The sequence below is a fragment of the Mus caroli genome, unplaced genomic scaffold, assembly GCF_978045245.1.
Source record: "Mus caroli unplaced genomic scaffold, Mus_caroli_1 scaffold_10, whole genome shotgun sequence".
Taxonomy (NCBI): domain Eukaryota; kingdom Metazoa; phylum Chordata; class Mammalia; order Rodentia; family Muridae; genus Mus; species Mus caroli.
Genome location: NW_028227265.1, coordinates 96,870,038 through 96,890,932, shown reverse-complemented (window position 1 = coordinate 96,890,932; position 20,895 = coordinate 96,870,038). Strand labels below are relative to the sequence as shown.

General features: G+C 41.5%; 1 protein-coding gene across 3 annotated transcripts in view; it reads right to left on the bottom strand.

Moving 5' to 3' along the window:
- Nucleotides 1–18,815: 18,815 nt before the first annotated feature.
- Nucleotides 18,816–20,895, bottom strand: part of Wrn (WRN RecQ like helicase) — a 146,993-nt gene continuing 144,913 nt past the window's right edge. For all 3 annotated transcript variants that reach the window (XM_029480716.2, XM_029480718.2, XM_029480717.2), the window contains exon 34: nucleotides 18,816–20,841. In XM_029480716.2, coding sequence (XP_029336576.1) covers nucleotides 20,719–20,841 — 123 coding nt within the window. In that variant the 3' untranslated portion in view covers nucleotides 18,816–20,718. The remainder of the gene's footprint in view (nucleotides 20,842–20,895) is intronic.

The following is a 20,895-nucleotide window of genomic DNA, read 5'->3' as shown; positions in this document are numbered from 1 at the left end:
TATGCCTGTAACTAAGGGGTTAATTTCTCTTGTGGAAAGTTCAAAGTGTGTCAGGAGTAAGGGGAATCAAGCTGCTGGAAGAAAATGGCTACCAGGATCTTTGCAGAGGGGAGGGAAGGGTCGCACAAAGCAAGAAATGTGTGTCCCCGTCCCCCCAACCCCCACCCCATCAACCCCATCAAACCTCAAGTTGACCACATCATTTGACTTCTAGGATAACCCACTAACTGCTGCCCTCTGACCTACCTAGAACTGAGCCTGAGAAGTTCAGTCTGCCTTTGAGTACAGTCAGGAATATGGGTCCCATTTGCAAGAAGTCAGCTGTGCCAGTGATGTCATTACAGACATTAATTACCATGACAGCATACTACATTCTCCACAAGGATCAATTAATCTCTACTCTAGTCATGTGCAATTTAGGATATAGTTTTACCTAAGATTCCCTTTGCCATATTTCATAATCACTCTCTACATATGCCCACTTCTAATTTCTTCATAAGGTCTTGGTTATCTTGCTCTTTATTTTTATAAACTATCTTAAATTCATCAGGAATGAAGTGAAACATAATGTAAGCCAACTATAAACCTGCCTCCTACGAAATTAACTCTTCCCACATTCACCTGGTTGGTGTTTGTACTGGCTAGTTTTGTATCAACTTGACACAGCTGGAGTTATCACAGAGAAAGGAGCTTCAGTTGAGGAAATGCCTCCATGAGATCCAACTGTAAGGCATTTTCTCAATTAGTGATCAAGGGGGAAAGGCCCCTTGTGAGTGGAACCATCTCTGGGCTGGTAGTCTTGGTTCTATAAGAGAGCAGGCTGAGCAAGCCAGTAAAGAACATCCCTCCATGACCTCTGCACCAGCTCCTGCTTCCTGACCTGCTTGAGTTCCAGTCCTGATTTCCTTGGTGATGAACAACAGTGTGGAAGTGTAAGCGGAATAAACCCTTTCCTCCCCAACTTGCTTCTTGGTCATGATGTTTGTGCAGGAATAGAAACCCTGACTAAGCCAGTGTTTTTGAAGAAGCACATTTTATAGTAGCCCGTTCGGTGTGCTCAGTTTGGTATACGTAGTAGTTTCTCTTCTTTTTGATGTGACCAAATACCTAACAAGAAACAAGGCAAATGGTCTCTGGATTCATTGCCAAATAAGAATGTGTTCCTATCTAGAACTTCATAAGCAGTCTTCGCTGTCCACATTGGCATTGGCATTCTGGCCTTCCAAACTCCCACTCGAACACCCCACGGCTCTCTGCTTACAGCATTCTAGAGCATTAGGGCTTCAGCACCAAACTCTCCAAGACTTCCTCTTGACAACCAGTTCTGAAGGCCAAGAGCCACACCAGGTTTACAGCAGTCGCCATCCCATTTCCCTGGTTCCACTTTTTATGTCAATTTTGTTTTGCTCTGTTGTGACAAATTTCCTGGTGGAAACAATTTAAGGGGGGGAAAGGTTTGATTTGGTTCATGGTTTCAGAGGGATGCCATCTTAGTAGTGAGACTATCTGTGAAGGTGGGAGAGTTGGGGGGGGTGGAGATAAGGGGTAGGCTTAGACAAACAGGAAGCACAGAACACAAGCTGGAACAAATAGGTCCCGTCTCCCAAGGCCTGCCCTAGTGACCCGCTTCCATCAGCCAAGGCTCACATGCCAAAAGCCTCATAGTTTTCAAAGCTATAATACACATAAAGGGACAAACATTCAAAATGTGACCCTGTGGATGACATTTCAGAGTCAAGCTACATCAACCCCCAAAGAAACCAAAGGCCAGTCACTGTGTGGGGGAGAAAACAGTGTCATCTCTAGATTTTTTTAAGTATCTTCCTTAGGCAATCCTATTTGTCACACCGAATGGTCCCCCTAAAAAGCCAAGCATAGCCAGGCATGGTGGCACACACCTTTAATCCCAGCACTCAGGAGGCAGAGGCAGGTGGATTTCTGAGTTCGAGGCCAGCTTCTTACATCATGTGCTACTTTTGAATTTGTACTTTTCCATTCTTTTCATGGGTCTTTGAAGAAAACACTCACATTCTCCTGGCCCTATGCTGGCTCACAAAACCAGCCTCTCCGTGTGCTAAGTAGAGAGGGAAACTTACTTTCTTCTTCAGTATGCATATCAATTTTTGTTATGCCATTTCTTTTTTTTTTTAAAGATTTATTTATTTATTATATGTAAGTACACTGTAGCTGTCTTCAGACACTCCAGAAGAGGGCGCCAGATCTCGTTACGGATGGTTATGAGCCACCATGTGGTTGCTGGGATTTGAACTCTGGACCTTTGGAAGAGCAGTCGGGTGCTCTTACCCACTGAGCCATCTCACCAGCCCTGTTATGCCATTTCTAATAATATATTTTATTAACTGTTATACAATGTATCTTGGTCAAGTCTCCCCTTACTTACTGCTTCTCCATCTCCTACAGCCAACCTTCCACCCCTACTCTGTATCCTTGTCCTTTTTATTTTTTTTTAGAAGAGACTACTGTGAGGGTGCTGTTCCTATTCCTTTCTTTCTTTTTAAAAAATATTATATATATTTTTATGGGTATGAGTATTTACCTGTGTTGGTGTATGCATATGCACCATGTACATGCAATGCCTGCAGAGGCCAGAAGAGGGCATCAGAAAGTCTTGAACTGAGTCATAGAAGGTTGTTAACTACCATGAAGGTGCTAGGAATGAAACCCAGGTCCCCTGCAACACGCTCTCTTCACGGCTGAGCCATCTCTCCAGCCCTTCTCTTTTTAATATCATTATCTTATCTGTCACAGGTAGGAATAAACCTGTCCTAGTCTAAGGCACATTTTTGTTCACTTTAGAGTTTGATTATCATAAAATATGGCTATTGTCACAAACAGAAAACAACATCACTTAGGCAGCTCCAGTCTTTTGCTACCACTAAATATGGCACAGAGGGAAAGAGTGGGTCCATCAACATTCCAGGACCCTGGATTTTCAGTCATGAATGCCTCCAGTGCAGCAACTTCACCACTCCACCAGGCCTTGAAATGAAATTCAATACAGAGTTTATATAACTTATTCCATTGTGTGGTGTTCCCTGGCAGTCATCCTGTGGCCAGAAGGAGCTCTCCGAATAAAATGAAATTCACATCGTAAGGAGAGCAGGCTCCAAGGAAAATACAGAGACAACTGAAACACAATATCTGTCCAAGACAGAAAAAGTAAATAAAGAGCTGTCTGGGGATATGAAGTTCCAAATATACCACACCTCTCAATACTGAAAATGTGCTGTGAGTCAGAATTACAAAGACAGAAGTAACTTTATTCATCACAATAACTCACAAGTGGGAAAATGCCTTTCTCCTAGGGTGATGCCTCTGTTCTTCCAGAGGTAGATCACTAAGTCCATCTCTGAACCTGGCCAGTGAGTACATTTGCCAAGGAAAAGGGTTAGAGCCATTTGGTTTATGGGGAAGGACCTGGGGCTCTCAGAGGAAATCAGGATAAAGCATGTACCTCAATTGAGTACAGCCTACAAACACATCTCTCAAGAGGGAGGGGCCTAAGCACTTTGGGAAGCACAGGGATATTCAGGAGATGGACCTCTTGCCTTAAGGCACACAGATAACGCCTTACACATAAGTACAGATATTCCTGAAGGGATCTGTAGGCATATTCATGTGGCTTTTAAATTGTTTTGAGTGTCAATGGGTTCTCCATTCAAACATATGTGTGTCAAGGAAGGCGATAAATGGCTTAGGCCTTCATGTCGAAGTAAGGAAGATCATAAAAGGTGAAATTATTGTAAGGGGTAAAGACGTCATTGGGAGAGTTTCTGATTCTCCAGCATGTGCTCATCCAATACAATAAACTAATAATGACAATAGTAATAATAATAATAATAATTATCGAAGAAAGGTAGGAGAGGGTGCTAGGATTGTCATATGAAGGCACAAATTTGAGACAAACACACAGTATCATTTCACATTCAAGAGACTGTGCAATAAAAGAATCCAACCATATTTATCCAATGGTTTGATAAACAAAGAAGACACTAAGAGTTGGTGAGGTGTAGCTCAGAGATCCAGCACTGATGAACAGTAAGAAAAGCCAGTATACTTCAGCACAATACTGGGGACAATGATTCTTAAAGAAAAGCCAGAATCCTACTAGTTAGAGGTGAGGTTTTTTTTCTTATGTAGACTACATTTTGGTAGTTATAAAACCTGCCCCCTAGTGAGTCAGTTAGTTGATTGCTTAGAAGTTCTACTGACAGGATCATAGACTTAAACCATTGTTCACCTCCCCCAGACTCTGGCTCATCCTCCTGGTAGAGAACTGGTGCAGACGTCAAAACCATCTTTTTCAGCAAGCTCATAGAGATGCAAGATATCCTCAAGGCAGAGACAAAGAAAGAAGATGTCTTTTTTTTTTTAAGAATTTTTTAGTTTATTTATGTATATGAGTACATTGTAGCTTTCTTCACACATACCAGAAAAGAGCATCAGATCCCATTACAGATAGCTACTACGTGGTTGCTGGGAATTGAGCTCAGGACCTATGGAAGAACAGTTAGAGCTCTTAACTGCTGAGCCATTTCTCCAGGCCTAAAGATGTCTTCTTACAGAATGAGTTTTCTAGATGGAAAACAGGAAGTACCAGGGGAGAACAGGAAGTAACCAGAAGAACAGGAAGTACCCAAGTAAGGATGTTGAAGAAGGGACCAGATAGAAACCAAAGCATGAGTCCCAAAGTAGAGAGTTGGAGAAATGAGATCTAACCTTTATACAGAGTTATAAAACAGCAAATACCAACTTGTGAAGAATGAAAAGAATACAGCCTCAGCAACATCTGGAAAATACCTGACTCCACATCAAAGTTCCTGCTTTATGTCCAACTTCTGCCAGAAGGTTCTAAGCAACCACAGAGAATGTTCCCCAGTTCATAAAGGAGATTGATATAGGAGGCTCTGTCCCACCGAGGGCAGTGATACTCTCAAAGAGGTGTCCTGGTTGATATATATATATATATATATATATATATATATATATATATATATATAAAGAGTAGGCTGAGCAAGCCATGAAGAACAAACCAATAATAAGCACTCCTCCATGGTCTCTTCCTGCCTGCAGCTTTCTACTTTGAGTTCCTACCTTGGCTTCCCTGATGACACACTGTAATCTGAAGTCAAATAAGCCCTCTCCTCTGCAAGTTGCTTTTGATCATGATGTCTTAACATAGCAATATTTTTGAGACACTTGCCTAGCATATACAGGCCCTGGTTTCAACCCCTAACGTTACAAAACTGAAAGAAACAGAAAGAGGAAGAGAGACAGAGACAGAGAAACAGAGACAAAGAGAGACAGAGCGAGGGAGGGTGGGAGGGATGGATCCTCTCCAATGACTTGTAATTTAAGGTTATCTTGGGATTATAGTTATCACAACTTGAGAAGAGCAGCCTGGAGATGAATTGAGTCTAAGGAGGATGATGCTTAATGATTGTTCTCTTCATAAATGAACTTCTTTCTTCAAAGCAGTAGATTTGGAGACTAGAAATAATCATACAACTGAAGAGTACGAGCACAGCTCTCATTCTGTCTGAGGCTTTGGGCTGCATTCTCTTTGGTGGGGACAGCAAGGAAGAAAATTCAAGAAGCATCTAAGAATTGTGTGTGGATAGCATAGGATTTTCTCAGTAAGGGTCAAAGGAAGATTTTCACATGAGGGCAGAGAGGTAAAGCCATTACACTCTGCCCAAAGGACCTGCTGAGTTAGATTTAGATCCCTGCTGCTCTGTAAAGGAATCAACAGTTTCAACTTCCACTGCAGCTCAAGGAACCTAGCCCAGAGTGAACAGTACTCCTTCCCCCATGAGTGTGGGAACAATAGTAAGCGACCTGAAGCTTAGAGCCTTCTCAAGCTCTGGGGGACTCTATGGATGCAAAGAAGGCACAACTAAGTAGAACAACGGGGGGGAAAAGCCACAAACAAAACACATCCATAACTGCATATTTCTTTAAATTCCCTTGCTATTCTCAGAAACAAAATCAATTATAGGTAAGTCAAGGGCAGCCTTAGACCCAGAAGCATTCACTTTTTATTTCCTACAAATCAATAATTATCTCTATCTCATTCTGATTTTTCCCTGCAAATGAACACTACAGTAAATTCTCTGTAAAGTCGAAGTCCAATTCTTGAATCTTAATAGACACAGACACTAGCATCAATGATGTGGATCTCCCCAAAGTCTGGGATGTGTGTAGGTATACACACACACACACACACACACACACACACACACACACACACAGAGAGAGAGACAGATACACACACACGAATCGCTGAAGAATACATGTTATGGAATTCAAATACTGATTCAGTATTATCCTGGTCTGAGGTTATCAAGATTGTTTTGCACAAGAATAAAAAGATACTTACTATTGGGGTTGAGGATTTTGCTCAGTGTTAGAGCGCTTGCCTAGCAAGCACAAGGCCCTGGGTTCGGTCCTCAGCTCTGGGAAAAAAAAAAAAAAACCACTATTCCAGAAGTACAAAAGGGTACAGTTAATTTTTCTCCTCCTCCTTTTCTTCTTCTCCCTCCTCCTCTTCCTCTCCCTCCTCCTCTTCCTCTCTTCTTCCTCTTCCTCCTCCTCCTCCTCCTCCTTCTTTTTGTGGGATTATATAGCTCTTCACAATAGTGGATAGAGGGTTTCTTTCTTTCTTTTTTAAAATTAATTTTAGGTGTATTTTTATTATAAATGTAAAAATGAAAGCAACATAAAACAAGTAGAATATGTGACTATTTTCGTCAACAATGGCAATAAGTAAAGTGATGCTGCCATAGTCAGCATCATCATTTTTAAGGAATTCATGACATCAGTGATGGTTTAATCCACTGGCCCTTAGGAAATCCAGTCTATCTGGTTTTTTTTTTCCATTGACTAAAAAATTTTTCATACAATATATTCTAATGACACTTTTCCCTCCCCCAACTCTTGCAAAATTTTCCCACTTCCCTACCCATCCAAATCCGTGTTCCTTGTTTTGCTCTCTAAAATACAGTAACAACAAACAACAAAAAAACTTATATTTACACACACACACTCAAAAAAAAACCCATAAAACTGGAAACCAAAATATATAAACAAAATATCAACAAGACAGAAAATACCCAAACAAAGCAATATGAGACCAAAAGTCTACAGAAATACCATTTAATTCATCTCATGTTGGCCATCTACTGCTGGGCACAGGGCATGCCCTGAAGCATGGTTAATATACTCAGGGAGACTCCACTAGAGAATGCTATATTTCCTTTACCAGCAGATACCAATTGCAGATAGCTGCTTGGTTAGGAGTATAGCTTGTATTCCCCTTCCACTCTCTGTGCTGGACCCTTATAGGGTAGTAGGTTTCATTACAACATTTGTATACTCTCACATCATTTTTTCATTCTCTTCGCCATTTATTCCACATTCCTATTACCTCAAAATGCTAAATGTCCTCCCTCAAATAGTCTTTCCTTCTGGTATTGTCACATGTATTTCATTACCCTCTTTTTCCCCATCCCCTGGTACCTTAGAATCTCTTTCTCTGATCTACATACATGATCTACACACACACACACACACACACACACCACTTAAGTTTAGATTACATATGAGAGCACATACACACTTTTCTTGACTATGACTTAATTTGTTTAGTATTTAACTACAAATGCCATGACTTAATTGATGTGGGACGACTCAGCCCACTGTGGGCAGCACCACTCCCTAGGAAGGGCACCCTAAACTGTGTAAAAGTGGAGAAATCAAGTTGAATGAAAGTAAGCAAGCCATCAAGTAGGCTGCATGTATTCACTTGTGGGAAGCCGCAAACACCATTACAAAATGGCGCTGGTTTCAATAAGCCAACGCCCATGAATATGGGTAAACAACCAATGTGCGCATGTGCCATAGAGTTTTTTGCTGAGTCACTGCCTGACCCGAGGCACGTGAATGAGGTGCTGAGGGCACAACCAATCAGGTGTGGACATGTCACTCCTAGGCCTATATAAGCAGCACCAGTTCTGGGGCTCGGGGTCTTTTGCCTAGGCAGTCAATGCTCTCCCAATAGTTGCAGAAGGATCCTGCTGTGGCGTCTTTCTTGCTGGCGAGTCAGGCGTCTCACATTCACTGCTTTCAATCATGGATGTAACGTGACAGTTTTAGGGTTCCTGCCAACTTGACTCCCCTCCTATGGTAGACTATAATCTGGAAATGTGAAACAAAATGAATTCTTTCTCCTCTAAGTTCCTTTTGTCAGGGTATTTTATCACAGCAGCAGGAATAAAGACTGTGGGCTAAAACCCTCTGAAACTACAAGACAAAAATAAGTATTTCTCCATTTTAAGCTTTCCACCAGGGGCTTTTAATACAGTAACCATCACTATAAAAAGATGATACAATTTTCCTTGTTAAACTTTTCTTTAGATTTTTTGTCTTTCCATTCTATTATTAGAGGGGATGAGAATAGCATGCATACCATATTTATGTGTGGTGAGAGGATAACCTACTGAAGTCAATTCTCTTCTTCCTCCAGGTGGATCCCAGGAATTGAACTCAGGTTATTAAGTTTGGCCACAGGCAATGTAAGCAATCTCTCCAAACCCAAACCATGGCTTAAAGGACAGAGAGAGACATGTAGCTAGTAGACCTAAAGTCTGGGCAAAAAGGACATAGTAGTTACTTTTCTGTGGCTGTGATAAAACACCATTACTGACATAAACATAACTTATAGAATGAAGGGCTTTTGAGGGGCTTAAGGTTCCAAAAGGATAATATCCCATGACATGGGAGCAGAGACAGTAGGCAGCTGGGAGTTCACATCTTGGACCAGAAACCAGAATAAAGAGAACACTCAAAATGGCATAAGTCTTTTGAAACTTGAAAGTATGGTCCCAGTGACACACGTCCTCCATCAAGACCACATCTCCTAAGCCTCCCAGTCACCAACTGGGGACCAGGGATTCAAATGCCAGAGACTTTACAGGGACACAACATAGGGCTTCCAGTGACTAAAAGAAAGCATCAAAACAGTGAAGGAAAAAGAAAACGGGCCAATGAGTGGCTGGAATCAGTCTCAGGACCCAGCAACTCTGGTGGTGTCAGGAACCATCTAGGATAGGCTAGCAGGTGACCTTCCTGGAGGTGGCCCACTCCTTTTGCATGATCTACCATGGGTGAGCTCTAAGAGTTTTAAGGTCCCAAGGAGATTTCATTCCCAGGATTGCTTCTTGCAGTTGATATGCCTTTCCTATCCTTGTAAAATTAATATTACGTAATACTTGGGTATTCGCCCTCCCCTTTGAGCAGATTTCTGCAGATCAACAAAGCTGGACTGTCTTGTAGTGATGCTATATAGACAGATGATTTCTTAATTCTTTTATTTTTCCATGTGGAAGAGGTTTTATTGGGAGAGAGAGAGAGAGAGAAGGTGACAGCAGAAAGAGAAGAGAGGGAGAAAGAGCGATTTCTTAATTCTTAATGATGATTCTATAAGAACCCCCAGAATTAGACTAGTAATTATTAATCCCTTTATAATAGGACGGCGATTAAAGCCATATGAAAAATATGAAAAATGCAATTAGAACTCTGCCAGTCTTCAAGTGTCAAGAGTTAACTGCTTCTGAGATAGAAAGAAGGCTTTACAACTTAAAACACATTCCAAGAGTTTGTAAAACAATTAACCAATGATCATAACAGGAAAAGAACAATTTATTGTAGGTGCAAGGACAGAAGATAAAATATTGACTAGGTTTATCTATGCAAAACTTCAGTGTCAACTTAGATACAAAAATTATGATATTTAATTCTCCTCAAACCTGTGGACCTAGTGACAAAATTTAATGTTTAGCCAGCTAAGTATTCTTAATGGAAATACATGTAAACACCTCTGTGGTAAACTTCTTTTCAATTTATGATTTGATTTTATAGGGGAAAAATATGCTTGGAAAACACATTTCTATTCCCCTAGAAAAAGCACAAAAAACTAGAAATTATTACATTGCATTGCATGGCATTCTATCAGAGCAGGAGGAGAGCAAGACTGAGGAGAGAGCAAGAAGGGCGGCGGAGTAGAATAACTTAGAAATTAAGAGAGCAACTTGGAAATTTAGAGAGCATAGAGTCTGATAGATTTTTCACCTTTCACTTCCCCTCAAAAATAAAGAGGACATTAAGATAAGGGCAGAAGGAGAGAACAATACACGGAATGCAGAAAGAGGGACAAAGAAGAAGCCACAGAGAGAGCAAAAGGAGCAGGCAGGCTTCTTACCATGGGGTGGAACAGGTCTTGTCTTGTCTGTCTTTCTTTCTTTCTTTCTTTCTTTCTTTCTTTCTTTCTTTCTTTCTTTCTTTCTTTCTTTCTTTCTTTCTTTCTTTTTTCTTTCTGTCTTTCTTCCTTCCTTCCTTCCTTCCTCTCTCTCTCTCTCTCTCTCTCTCTCTCTCTCTCTCTCTCTCTCTCTCTCTCTCTCCCTTCCTTCCTTCCTTCCTTCCTTCCTTCCTTCCTTCCTTCTTTCTTTCTTTCTTTCTTTCTTTCTTTCTTTCTTTCTTTCTTTCTTTCTTTCTTTCTTTCTTTCTTTCTTTCTTTCTTTCTTTCTTTCTTTTTGGTTTTTCCAGACAGGGTTTCTCTGAGTAGCCCTGGCTGTCCTGGAACTCACTCTGTAGACCAGACTGGCCTCAAACTCAGAAATCCACTTGCCTCTGCCTCTGCCTCTGCCTCCCAAGTGCTGGGATTAAAGGTGTGCACCACCACGCCCGGCAGGTCTTTTCTTAATAGCAAGACAGGTTGAGTCTTACTAAAGAGGACAAATATTTTTTCATCAAAGACTTGGGTTTATAATTTAGCAATAAAAGGGTAGAAGCTTTTTCTTTCTCTATGCAATAAAGATTGGAGCTCATTTTTCATCCAGAATGAGTTCTTTCTTTCTGCCCTGGCAGTTGGCCTTTTGTTCCATATGCATATGTAAGTCTGGATGTGTGTGTATGTGTTAGTATGTAATTATGAGATAAGTCAGTAGCTAGACCCAACTGGAATGCATGAAGCTGTATGAGTATGTGTGTGCATGAATTCATATATGAATGTACATGAGTTTATGCATATTTGCTTGTATAAAAGTTTTTCCTTCTGAGAGTGACTCTCTTCTCCTGGTTCAATACAAGTTTATTGCTCCAAACCTCCCTCCCAGCCTGACAAGTGAGAGGCCAGGCTTCTGATCAAGAGAGAATAAAGCCCTTAGCAATTAATCCTTTACTTAATCCCCTACCCCCCACCTCCCACCTCCGTTAGGCTACAGCTGTTAATCGTCCAAGTCAGCCTCAGAATAAGCAAGAAAGTTATTAGGATTTTTCAGAAGCCAGCAGCTTCAGCATTTAGCATAGTTAGAGTTTAAAGACCAGAGACTATCAGTGTTTAAAACTATCTCTACATCCAACTCTGTGTCCCATGTCAACCCATTCCAGGCCAGGCAGTCTCCTGTCCTGGCGGGTTGCTTACTGGTTTCCAACAAGGCACAGCCCACCTTGTGCTTTATCCTCTGGAGAAATGGAACATCTTGTCACTCCCGACACCATTCTGTGTGCCGGCTGGCTGTTCCCTCCACCTGAAATGTCTTTTCTATTTTACATCTGGCTAGTCCTAACCTTCTCAGATGGGAGAGACCTCATCTTTGAGAAGCTGGCCAAGTTCCTGCGCAGATGAGTTTAGCACTCTTGCCAGGAGCCCTGAACACTGCTATTTTGTGTCTATATATTTTTTTTCCTTTATGCCTAATCAGTCAAGATTTTGAAGACTTCCATGTTTCTCTATCCATATCCAAATGACCCACCACAAGTACTGGACACGGGTCTGCTTTCTTTGTGCTGGTTGTCACGTTTGTTCTTTAGTGGGTGTCTGTTGAACTGTCTATGGTCAGGTTATAAGCTTAAAAATTTTGAGTCCTCGTTGCCCATTACAGAAATCGTTCCCTCTCGATTTTAAGTTTTGTACTAGATAAGTGATTCCATTGATCAGTCAGTCAACCCAAAGCAAATAAAGCCTAAGATAGTCCTGCTTTTCCTACAAACCATATTGCCTGAAATTGCCAATTTCAACCAGCAGATGGTAGTCTTGAAACAGTGTGGTAAATTGCTAGTTCATTTTGCCAGTGTGAAAATAAGCCAAAGCAAACCTGAGGGAGCATGGGCTCACATGTCTTTAAAGGACGCTTAAAATAACATAAAACTAAAATGACTCAATAAAAATAATGTTACCCCAGCCACAATCAAGGGAGCTTGGGGGGCTTTTCAAGCCCCTCTCCTCTCCAAGGCTTGCAGAATCTCAGAGAAAGATGTATCTTGCTTCGTGTCCAACACTGTCTTAGTTTAAATATCCCAACCCATAATCAGCTAGTGATGAGCCTTGGAAGGATTAAATGTAATTTATACTTCAGACTGAGATTTAATGGGTATCCACTCCACAAACCAGAATGTTTCACAGAAAACAGCTTGTTGTTCTAATTATTTTGATAAGTCCTTCTGTGATGTCCACCCCTCTGTAATTTTGTTTGTGTGTTAAACAAGCATTATATTGGTACAGGAAGAGATCTAGCTGAGTGCCCCTAAGTGTCAAAATCGTCTAGCTGTCCGCCTTTACATCAAGCCATTAGACAACGTTCTGACTGTTTCCTCCTGCAGCTTCCCATAGGAAGAATGAGAATGGCTACTGCTTATTATTCAAAAGCACATTCTATTCATCAACTGCTCTTAAGCCTGTTTCCTCTTTTACACAGTGATTTTAATAAAAGAGGCTTATGGCGGACTATCATACTCAAGGCTAGACTCACACGCTGTCAATTAATTCTCACAACTCAACAGGGTCTCCCCATACTCAGTGTGAACTACCCACCCCCATATCTTCTCCTTACTCTAAGGGGAACCACATTGCTTTTTCTTTGGTCACTACTGTGTCCATGGCTTCCAGAACTATGCTTGGCTCATAGTAGGTTCTCAATAAAGCTGCCTTGCAACAACAGTCTTCTTCAGGCTGGGGACACAGATTTCTCTGGCTAAGCACAAGAGAGGAGCAGGACCGTGGTGATGTCCAAGCAGTACCTGGAAAGCAGTGTCTGTGGCATGGGCTGCCTTACTCTGGACACCCAGCTGCTGACTGTAGATGCTTTCTGGTAGATGCTTCTACAGTTACAAGGGAGAAAACTAGACTAGGGACAGGTTGCTTATCTGTTTGAGACAGGCAGGCTCCCACTGCAGTCTGGTCACTAACTACACAGCACTCTTGATCCTTCTCAGTCCACCTCTCAAGTACTGGTATCACCTACAAAATCCACTGTGCCCAAATCTATTGTTAAACTGTCTATACACATTGTAACTGATGTGTTTATAAAAAGATAAAGAGAGGGGAGGAGTATGTTTTATGGAGGTGTCGTTGGGTATGGGGAAAGGGGATACCCCGGTGGGCCTATGCTGAGGCATCCCTTCCCCCTGAGGGATGTGCCTATACTAGCCACATAGTATAGTATAGAATAGAGTTTATTCAGGGCATGGGGAGGAGAGTCAAGAGGGTAGTAGAGGCAGAGAAAGGCAGAGAGAAAGAGTAGAGAAGTAGAGGAGTAGAGGCCAGCCATGAGCACGTAGGGGGTGGGGGTGCTGGAGGGATGAAAGGAGAGAGCAGGAACAGGAAGGCAAGAGCAAGAGAGGAGAAAGAGAGAGGAGAGAACAAGAGAGAGTGGAGGGGGCAAGCAGCCCCTTTTATATAGTAAGTCAGGCATACTTGGCTGTTACCAGGTAACTGTGGGGCAGAGCTTAGACAGAATGCTAACCGTAAGGACTTCCCATAAGCTAGCTCTAGACATTACATTAAAATGTATTTAAACACCGTGGAGTGGTGGCACACGCCTTTAATCCCAGCACTCGGGAGGCAGAGGCAGGTGGATTTCTGAGTTCGAGGCCAGCCTGGTCTACAAAGTGAGTTCCAGGACAGCCAGGGCTATACAGAGAAACCTTGTCTCGAAAACCAAAAAAAAAAAAAAAGGTATTTAAATGAGGCTTGGGGTTTCTAAGGGATCTGTCCAATCACCTAGCTAATATGTAGCAGAGCTATGTGTGAACTTTATAGTATGTGTTGCTGACGGCTAGAGTTATAAAGGGAAGCTTTGTGGTCCATGCAATTTTAGGCCAGATGTAACCGACACATCTCAACAGAACTGACTATGGCTAGATAGAATTGTAGAGACGACGAAGGATCCGTACGCCTCCCCAGACGAAACAGCTTAGATCCTGGCTAGATCCTGATGAAACCCTCACCTTAGGAACTTTGGGACGGTCATGGAACACTTGCCCCTCTGGGAGGGAGAGACTAATTAACATTTCTCAGACCACAGCGGGGGGGGGGGGGTGAGGGGGGGACCAACACATTCCACACAATGGATCTTTGCCCACCTTCAGACAAGGGAAGTCCTTGCCACCTCGTTCCCTAAAGACCAAGCAGTTTAAAAAGTCACACTGTTCTGCCAATGACATGACATTGTGCCTAATGGCTGCTGCCCTGAAAACTGTATAAAAAGCTCATTCGAGTTGCGTGAGGTCTCCGCCTCTCCTTCTGGTCTGAGATGGCCCCAGTGCACTAGAACAATAAATTCATCTTGCTTTTTGCATTGATTCCCACATGGTTCACTCAGGGGGTGCTCTGTAAGCTAAGGCTCATCAGCGTCGCCTGTGGCTCCTCCTACTCATTCAGTGCACACTGCCTGCTTTCCTGCCTGGTGCTCCTCTTTGCTAGGTAGCAGAGGCACAGCCGTGGACAAAACAGACACAAATCCCTCCTCCTCTGTTAAATTTATTTTCAAGTGGGATATCAAACATAAACATAGTAAGCACAAGTTCTAGTATATCGTAAGTGGGATGCACTGTTTGGTAAATTGGAATAGTTAAAAGAGACTGTATAGTGCACTCCCTATGTTAAGCAAACCAGTAAAGATGTTGTGGCAGTGCCTGGGATTAAAATCACAGCTTTAGTTTACTAGGCAATGCTGGGATGGGGGCCATAGTCTTTAGTTGCTGGGGCCATCCCGGCTGTTCTTTCTTGGTTCTCTCTTGGGGCAAGTGGAAGGGGAAGAGCGTCAGTGGGGGCAAGACTTGGTCTTGTGAGATATTTAGGGTTGCCTTTTCTATAATAAAACGTTTTCTTGTCTTAGGTCTGAGTTCCTGGCAGTGGTAGCTGACCTGCCTGAGTTCCTCAGAGGCCAGAAACTGCAGTCTCTGGTGTTTAGCACCTCAACATGAAACATCAGGGAGTTAAATAAAAGGATTTATTGCTGGTGTGCTTTTCTCTAGTGAATGAGCCAGAAGCCTCTCCTGCTAAGCTGGTTAACTCTTTGCGAACCAGAGAGGAAGGAAAGGAAAAGAATTAAGATGCTTTATATAGGCAAATATGCACAGACTCATGAACATTCCAGCATTCATACACCCATACTCTGCCTGGGGCTGACCGTCTGTCACAGTCACCTCCACAAGCATTCATGCATGCTTACACATATACACATATACCTACACACAAACATGTAGACAAACAGACATACACATTTGGGTGGGTGGATGGATGGATGTGACAGTTTTTGCATGGCCTTGCTTTATCATAGTAGACACCTGTGACTTTATCTTTGGACCTAAATGTTTTTCCTTGGACATGAAATTGTCCCAAGTCCCTTTCTGTATTTACTGTGATTATGAAAGCTCACTGTATTTCTTATTATGCAGCCTTTACTTACTATTCTGAGGAGTGGGTACATTCTATTCTTGATTTTAACTTTATTACATCTTTCTAGCAACTAAGACCATCTCTAGGGCTGGAGAGATGGCTCAGCGGTTAAGAGCACTGACTGCTCTTCCGAAGGTCCTGAGTTCAAATCCCAGCAACCACATGGTGGCTCACAACCATCCATAACGAGATCTGGCGCCCTCTTCTGGCGTGTCTGGAGACAGCTACAGTGTACTTACATATAATAAATAAATAAATCTTAAAAAAAAAAGACCATCTCTAAAAACTTTCTTCCTAAAATTATTTGGATTACATCAGGAATTCTAAAGAATCATTATTTTTTTTTTTGTCTGTATAGCATCACTACAAGACAGCATATCTTCATAGGTCTGCAGAAACCTGCTCAAACTGGTGGGCCAATACCTAGTAATTGTTATTTATTTAATAATAACAAAAAAGCATATTAATAGCAGGAATTGTCCCTCAGCCTAACCTACAGAAGCAAATCCGCCATAGATTGCCAGTCTATGGCAGAACCGTCTCAGGAAGATCGCCTTCTAGTTTTCAGCTTCTCCTAAATGGCTCTTGGCATTTAGTATACTGGGCAGTGCTGGGGTGGGAGCCACAGTCTTCAGTGTACTAGGTGAGCCCCCTGCCCCTGAGCTACCCCAGCCCTTCCTTTGAACAGGAGGGAAGGACTGAGGACTTTGCCATAGTTAACAGAGAGTCTTGTAAGAGAAAAGAACAGCTAGTGAGGACATCATGCCATCTTGAGTATCTTTAAGGACACAGAAAGATGGAATAAGGCTTAAACAGTCAGGCAGATCCCATGAGGCCTCAGCCTCATCTGTACTGCAGGAGTTTCATTTTAAGACCATTCAGTCCCGGGCGTGGGCACATCTGCAGTCCCCAAGCCCAGGTCACAAGTCTAAAGCAAGCCTAGAGACCACATAATGAAAGTCTCGACAACAACAAAAAAAAAAACAAAACGAAAAGCAAAAAGTCAAAGCAATGCTGTTCCAGTTAGTAGAAAAAAATTATGTACTACCCGACAATATGAAGTCAGCTAAAGAATTCATAGTATGCCCATATAACAAATAACATACTCTAATAGCTTTCAAAACATTATGTTGCAAGGCCCTTCACATTCTTAAAAATATAGGGTCCTAAAGAACTTTTTATTAATTCAGTTTACATCCATCAACATTTATCATTTTAGAAATTAAACGTGAGAATTTTCAACTTTGATGAAATATTTTAAATGTTTTGAGAATTTCATACATCAATGTTTGATTTACAACATTCCAAACCTCTCCCTACCCTACCTCCAAGTCCCCCTATGTATCCCCCTCACTCTCTATCAAATTAATGCTGAGGTTTTATATATATATATATATATATATATATATATATATATATGTATATATATATATATACACACACATATATATATGTGTGTATATACGTGTGTGTATGTATGTATGTATGTATGTATGTATGTATGTTCAGGGCTGACCACTTTGAGTTGGATAACCTATCAGAAGAGTGGACCCTAGAAAAGACTCAGTTGCCCTCTCTCAGCAGCCATTGATCGCCTATAGCTCTTCATCTAGGGGTAGGGCCTTCTGCGATCTCCTCCCTCAGTGTTGGCATGTAAAACTGGTGATGGCATTATGCTGGTCTTGTCTGGGTGACTGCACCATTGAGATCTCATGAGTGTAGCTTCCATGGCATCTATAGAAGTCACTATCTCACAGCTGAAACCCTGGTTCTCTGGCTCTTACCATCTTTCTGTTCCCTCTTCCACAATGCTCCTTGAGCCATACATGTAAGGGCAGTGTTGTAGATGCTTTGATGGGTTTGGGGCAACCCATGGTCAGTTCTCTGCATTTTGAGCAGCTGGGGATTTCTGTAATGGTCTCTGTCTGCAACAAGAAGATGCTCTGTTGATGAGGGGTGAGAGCTGCACTTCTTTGAATACAAAGATAAATGTTTAGAATGGAGTTAGCAATTATACTGGCTTAGGAAAGTAGCAGTAACAGGCTCTCCTCTAGGGTCCATGAACTCACTGGCCGTGGGCAGTTGCCTGGATATGGATTCCCTCAACCAAGTGAGTTGTAAGGCCAATTCGACAGCTGCTAGTTACCCCTAAGATGTGTCACCACTGTACCTTGAGATATTTTGCCATATTGATCACAGCCATGGTTCACAGGTTTTATAGCTGGAAAGGGCTGACTGCTTTTCTTTCTTGACAGCTTGCACACCACCTTCCAGTACTACGAGAACCAGTCCTCAGGGAGAAGCTTCTAAGTCAGTTCCAGGGGGTGTTTCTCCAAATTGTGTCCCTGAAGTATGCAGTGTGTTCAGCAACTGGGTCTTACCTTCAAGTTCTCAGAGGCAACCAAGGGTGACGGCAATAGCTTAGCCTATATTGTCTGGGGAGTCTCTTGGACTTCCCTGACCAACAACTTGAAGGGAGGATTTTTCTGTTTAGCACTGGGGATTTTGTTAGTAGTCTATTGTTCCTAAGGGGAGCATTATCACCTGAGGTAGCATAACTTTATTTAAACTACACACACACACACACACACATGAGCTTTAGGCCAAACAAGGCTACAGTGAGACCCTGTCTGAAGAAATCTAACCAAACCAAGCCCCCAAATCCCTCATATGTGTGTGTGTGTGTGTACGTATGTATGTATTTTTAAGTAAACATAAAGACATAAGTAATGTTTCCCTCTGGCTTTTCAAACAGCTTCAGAGTTAGTTATCCCTCTGCCTTCCCTCTCTCTCTGCGATGCGTTCTTGTCCCTCTATGGTTTAAGTGCCTGCCTTGCTTTTCCCACTTCCTTTCTTTTTTTATTATTTTATTTTATTTTTTTTATGTGTTCCCGCTCACTGCCCCATCCCTTCTTAGCACCCCTGTCATTTGACTCCCCTCCCCCAACTCCTTCAGTGTCACCTGGTTGCTTTCTACTTTCTGGTCTGTGGTTACTCAGTATGTGTGCAGTTACACAGATATATAATCATATCTGAGGCTTTCTTCAAAGATTTATTGATTCATTTAAAAATGGCTGCAGTAAACCAATTACAATTTAGCACAAATATTGTTCGTTTTAAAATCACATTTACATTAAAAAAAAAAGACAAGGATGGCCCCATTTTATTTCTGTAAATGTTCTCGTTGTGTGGATGAGTTCAGGAGAAGAAGAGCCTGGAGTCTGGTCTACTGTATTCAGTCTGTGTGTGTGTGTGTGTGCTATATTAGGAAAAGCTATTTGAAAATAGCTTTTCAAGTAATGGTAGAGAATCTTTGAAACTTTAAATCTTTGAAATGAAACTGTAGCTGTTGCTTCGTGATTATTTTCAGTGTGTATCTGGAGGGACAGCCACGGGCTCCTCCTTGACTACATTACTATATATGCTATATTATAATGTGTCTTAGTTGTCCATTAAACACTGATTTCTTGGGTCACTTAGATGTTCCAGATACAGACGAAACTTTAGATAGTATCAAAAATAATGTGTTTATTTTATTCATCTCATTAGAAAAGTCCTCAGGTCAAGGAAAGCTGCCCAGGTTCCCAGTGAAGGATACATGTTCACCAGAATTGTAATTTTTGCTAGAAATTTCTATTTTATTACTGGCAATAATTATTGGTAAGTCATTTTCCTTAAAGCAACAGGCTAACTTCATTGAATCTTGAGAAAATGTCTGCCAAATAACCAAGTCTAAAAAACCAAGCATACTTTTTGCCCCCAAGCTTTGTTTTCCAATTCCATGAAGGAAAGAAAACCCAATTCAACTCAAAAGTCAAACAATGAAGCAGACGTTTTCCTGCAGAAGGCCACCACAACCAGCAGGGACCCAGCACTGTAAGCACTCTGACACTGCCACAGAGAATACCAACTCATGCATTGCAGAAACACAGTGTAAGGCACAGAGGGATAGAAGCAACTGGAGATTATGCGTGATATACGGAAAGCTACCTTCTGGTAATAGAAAGCGGAAAAATGAGAATGTGGGAGTTTCTATGTTTTAATTATAGTTTGAATGTCTTATAATAAGATTCAAATTAAGAAAATGAATACGAGGGAGTCTGGCAGATTGGAAAAAAAATGGCTTTGATTCTTTCTTAATGGAACCCTGAGTGACTTTTTTTTAACTTCTCTGAATTCAGGTGTATTTTTTCCTGCATTAATAACAGTCCATTTCTATTTACAAAAAAAAAGTTAATCCAAGGCTTTGAATATATTTATAAGCTATATGGTAAACTGCTTAAATTTATATAACAATATTTTACCAAGAACAGAGTTGAGTTTTCAGGTTTTTTAATTATTTGTGAAACATAAGACATTAAAATTTGGCATCTTCAAATATTGAAGGCACTCACAATAATTTTAAAAATGAAAATTTAGTATATTTACTATTCAGCACAAAGAATACTTTTGTTTGAGAAATAATAAAGACTGTGTAGAAAATGCATAGAATTTAGTTGTTTCTGTAACTGGAGTCCTTGTCTGCTTTCCCTTTTTAAATGGAAGCTGATGTCTCCCTGGCTGGGCTGGTGCACTGACACTGTCAGTCAGTGCGCATACAGGCATCTGCATAGGAAAGCAAAGATCGGCTGTATCTTCATATCTGTCCCCATGCAACTACTGCTCTGTTCCATATGTTAAAGCGACACATCCTCCATTTCCAACACACACTGCTGCAAGAAGAGAGAGACTGCAACCTGACAGTGACACGGGTTGGTTCGGAAGGCAATCGGAAAGGAAGCCGACCTCACAGTCTATGCTGCACTCCGGGTCTCAGAAGGTTCAGATACCATAGCTCTAGTGGCTCCATGTTTAGGTGAGCTTTACTTTGGACTTTAAATAATTTTGAGGTTAAAATATTTCTTTTCATTCTTTATAGGAATGAAGACGTAGGACACACAAATTGTTCCATCGTTGTCATCTTAACTAAAGAGACCTTTCTTTTTGGTCTTGGCCATTGATGATGAGCTGCTGGTATCAGCTGAGGGCACATTTCCTTTGGCAAACCACTCGGGTAATTTTCTCTTTGACTCTGCAGATGATGCCTATAGAAAACAGAGATGAAAGAAATACTTATTCAATGGAAAAAGCACAGGAGC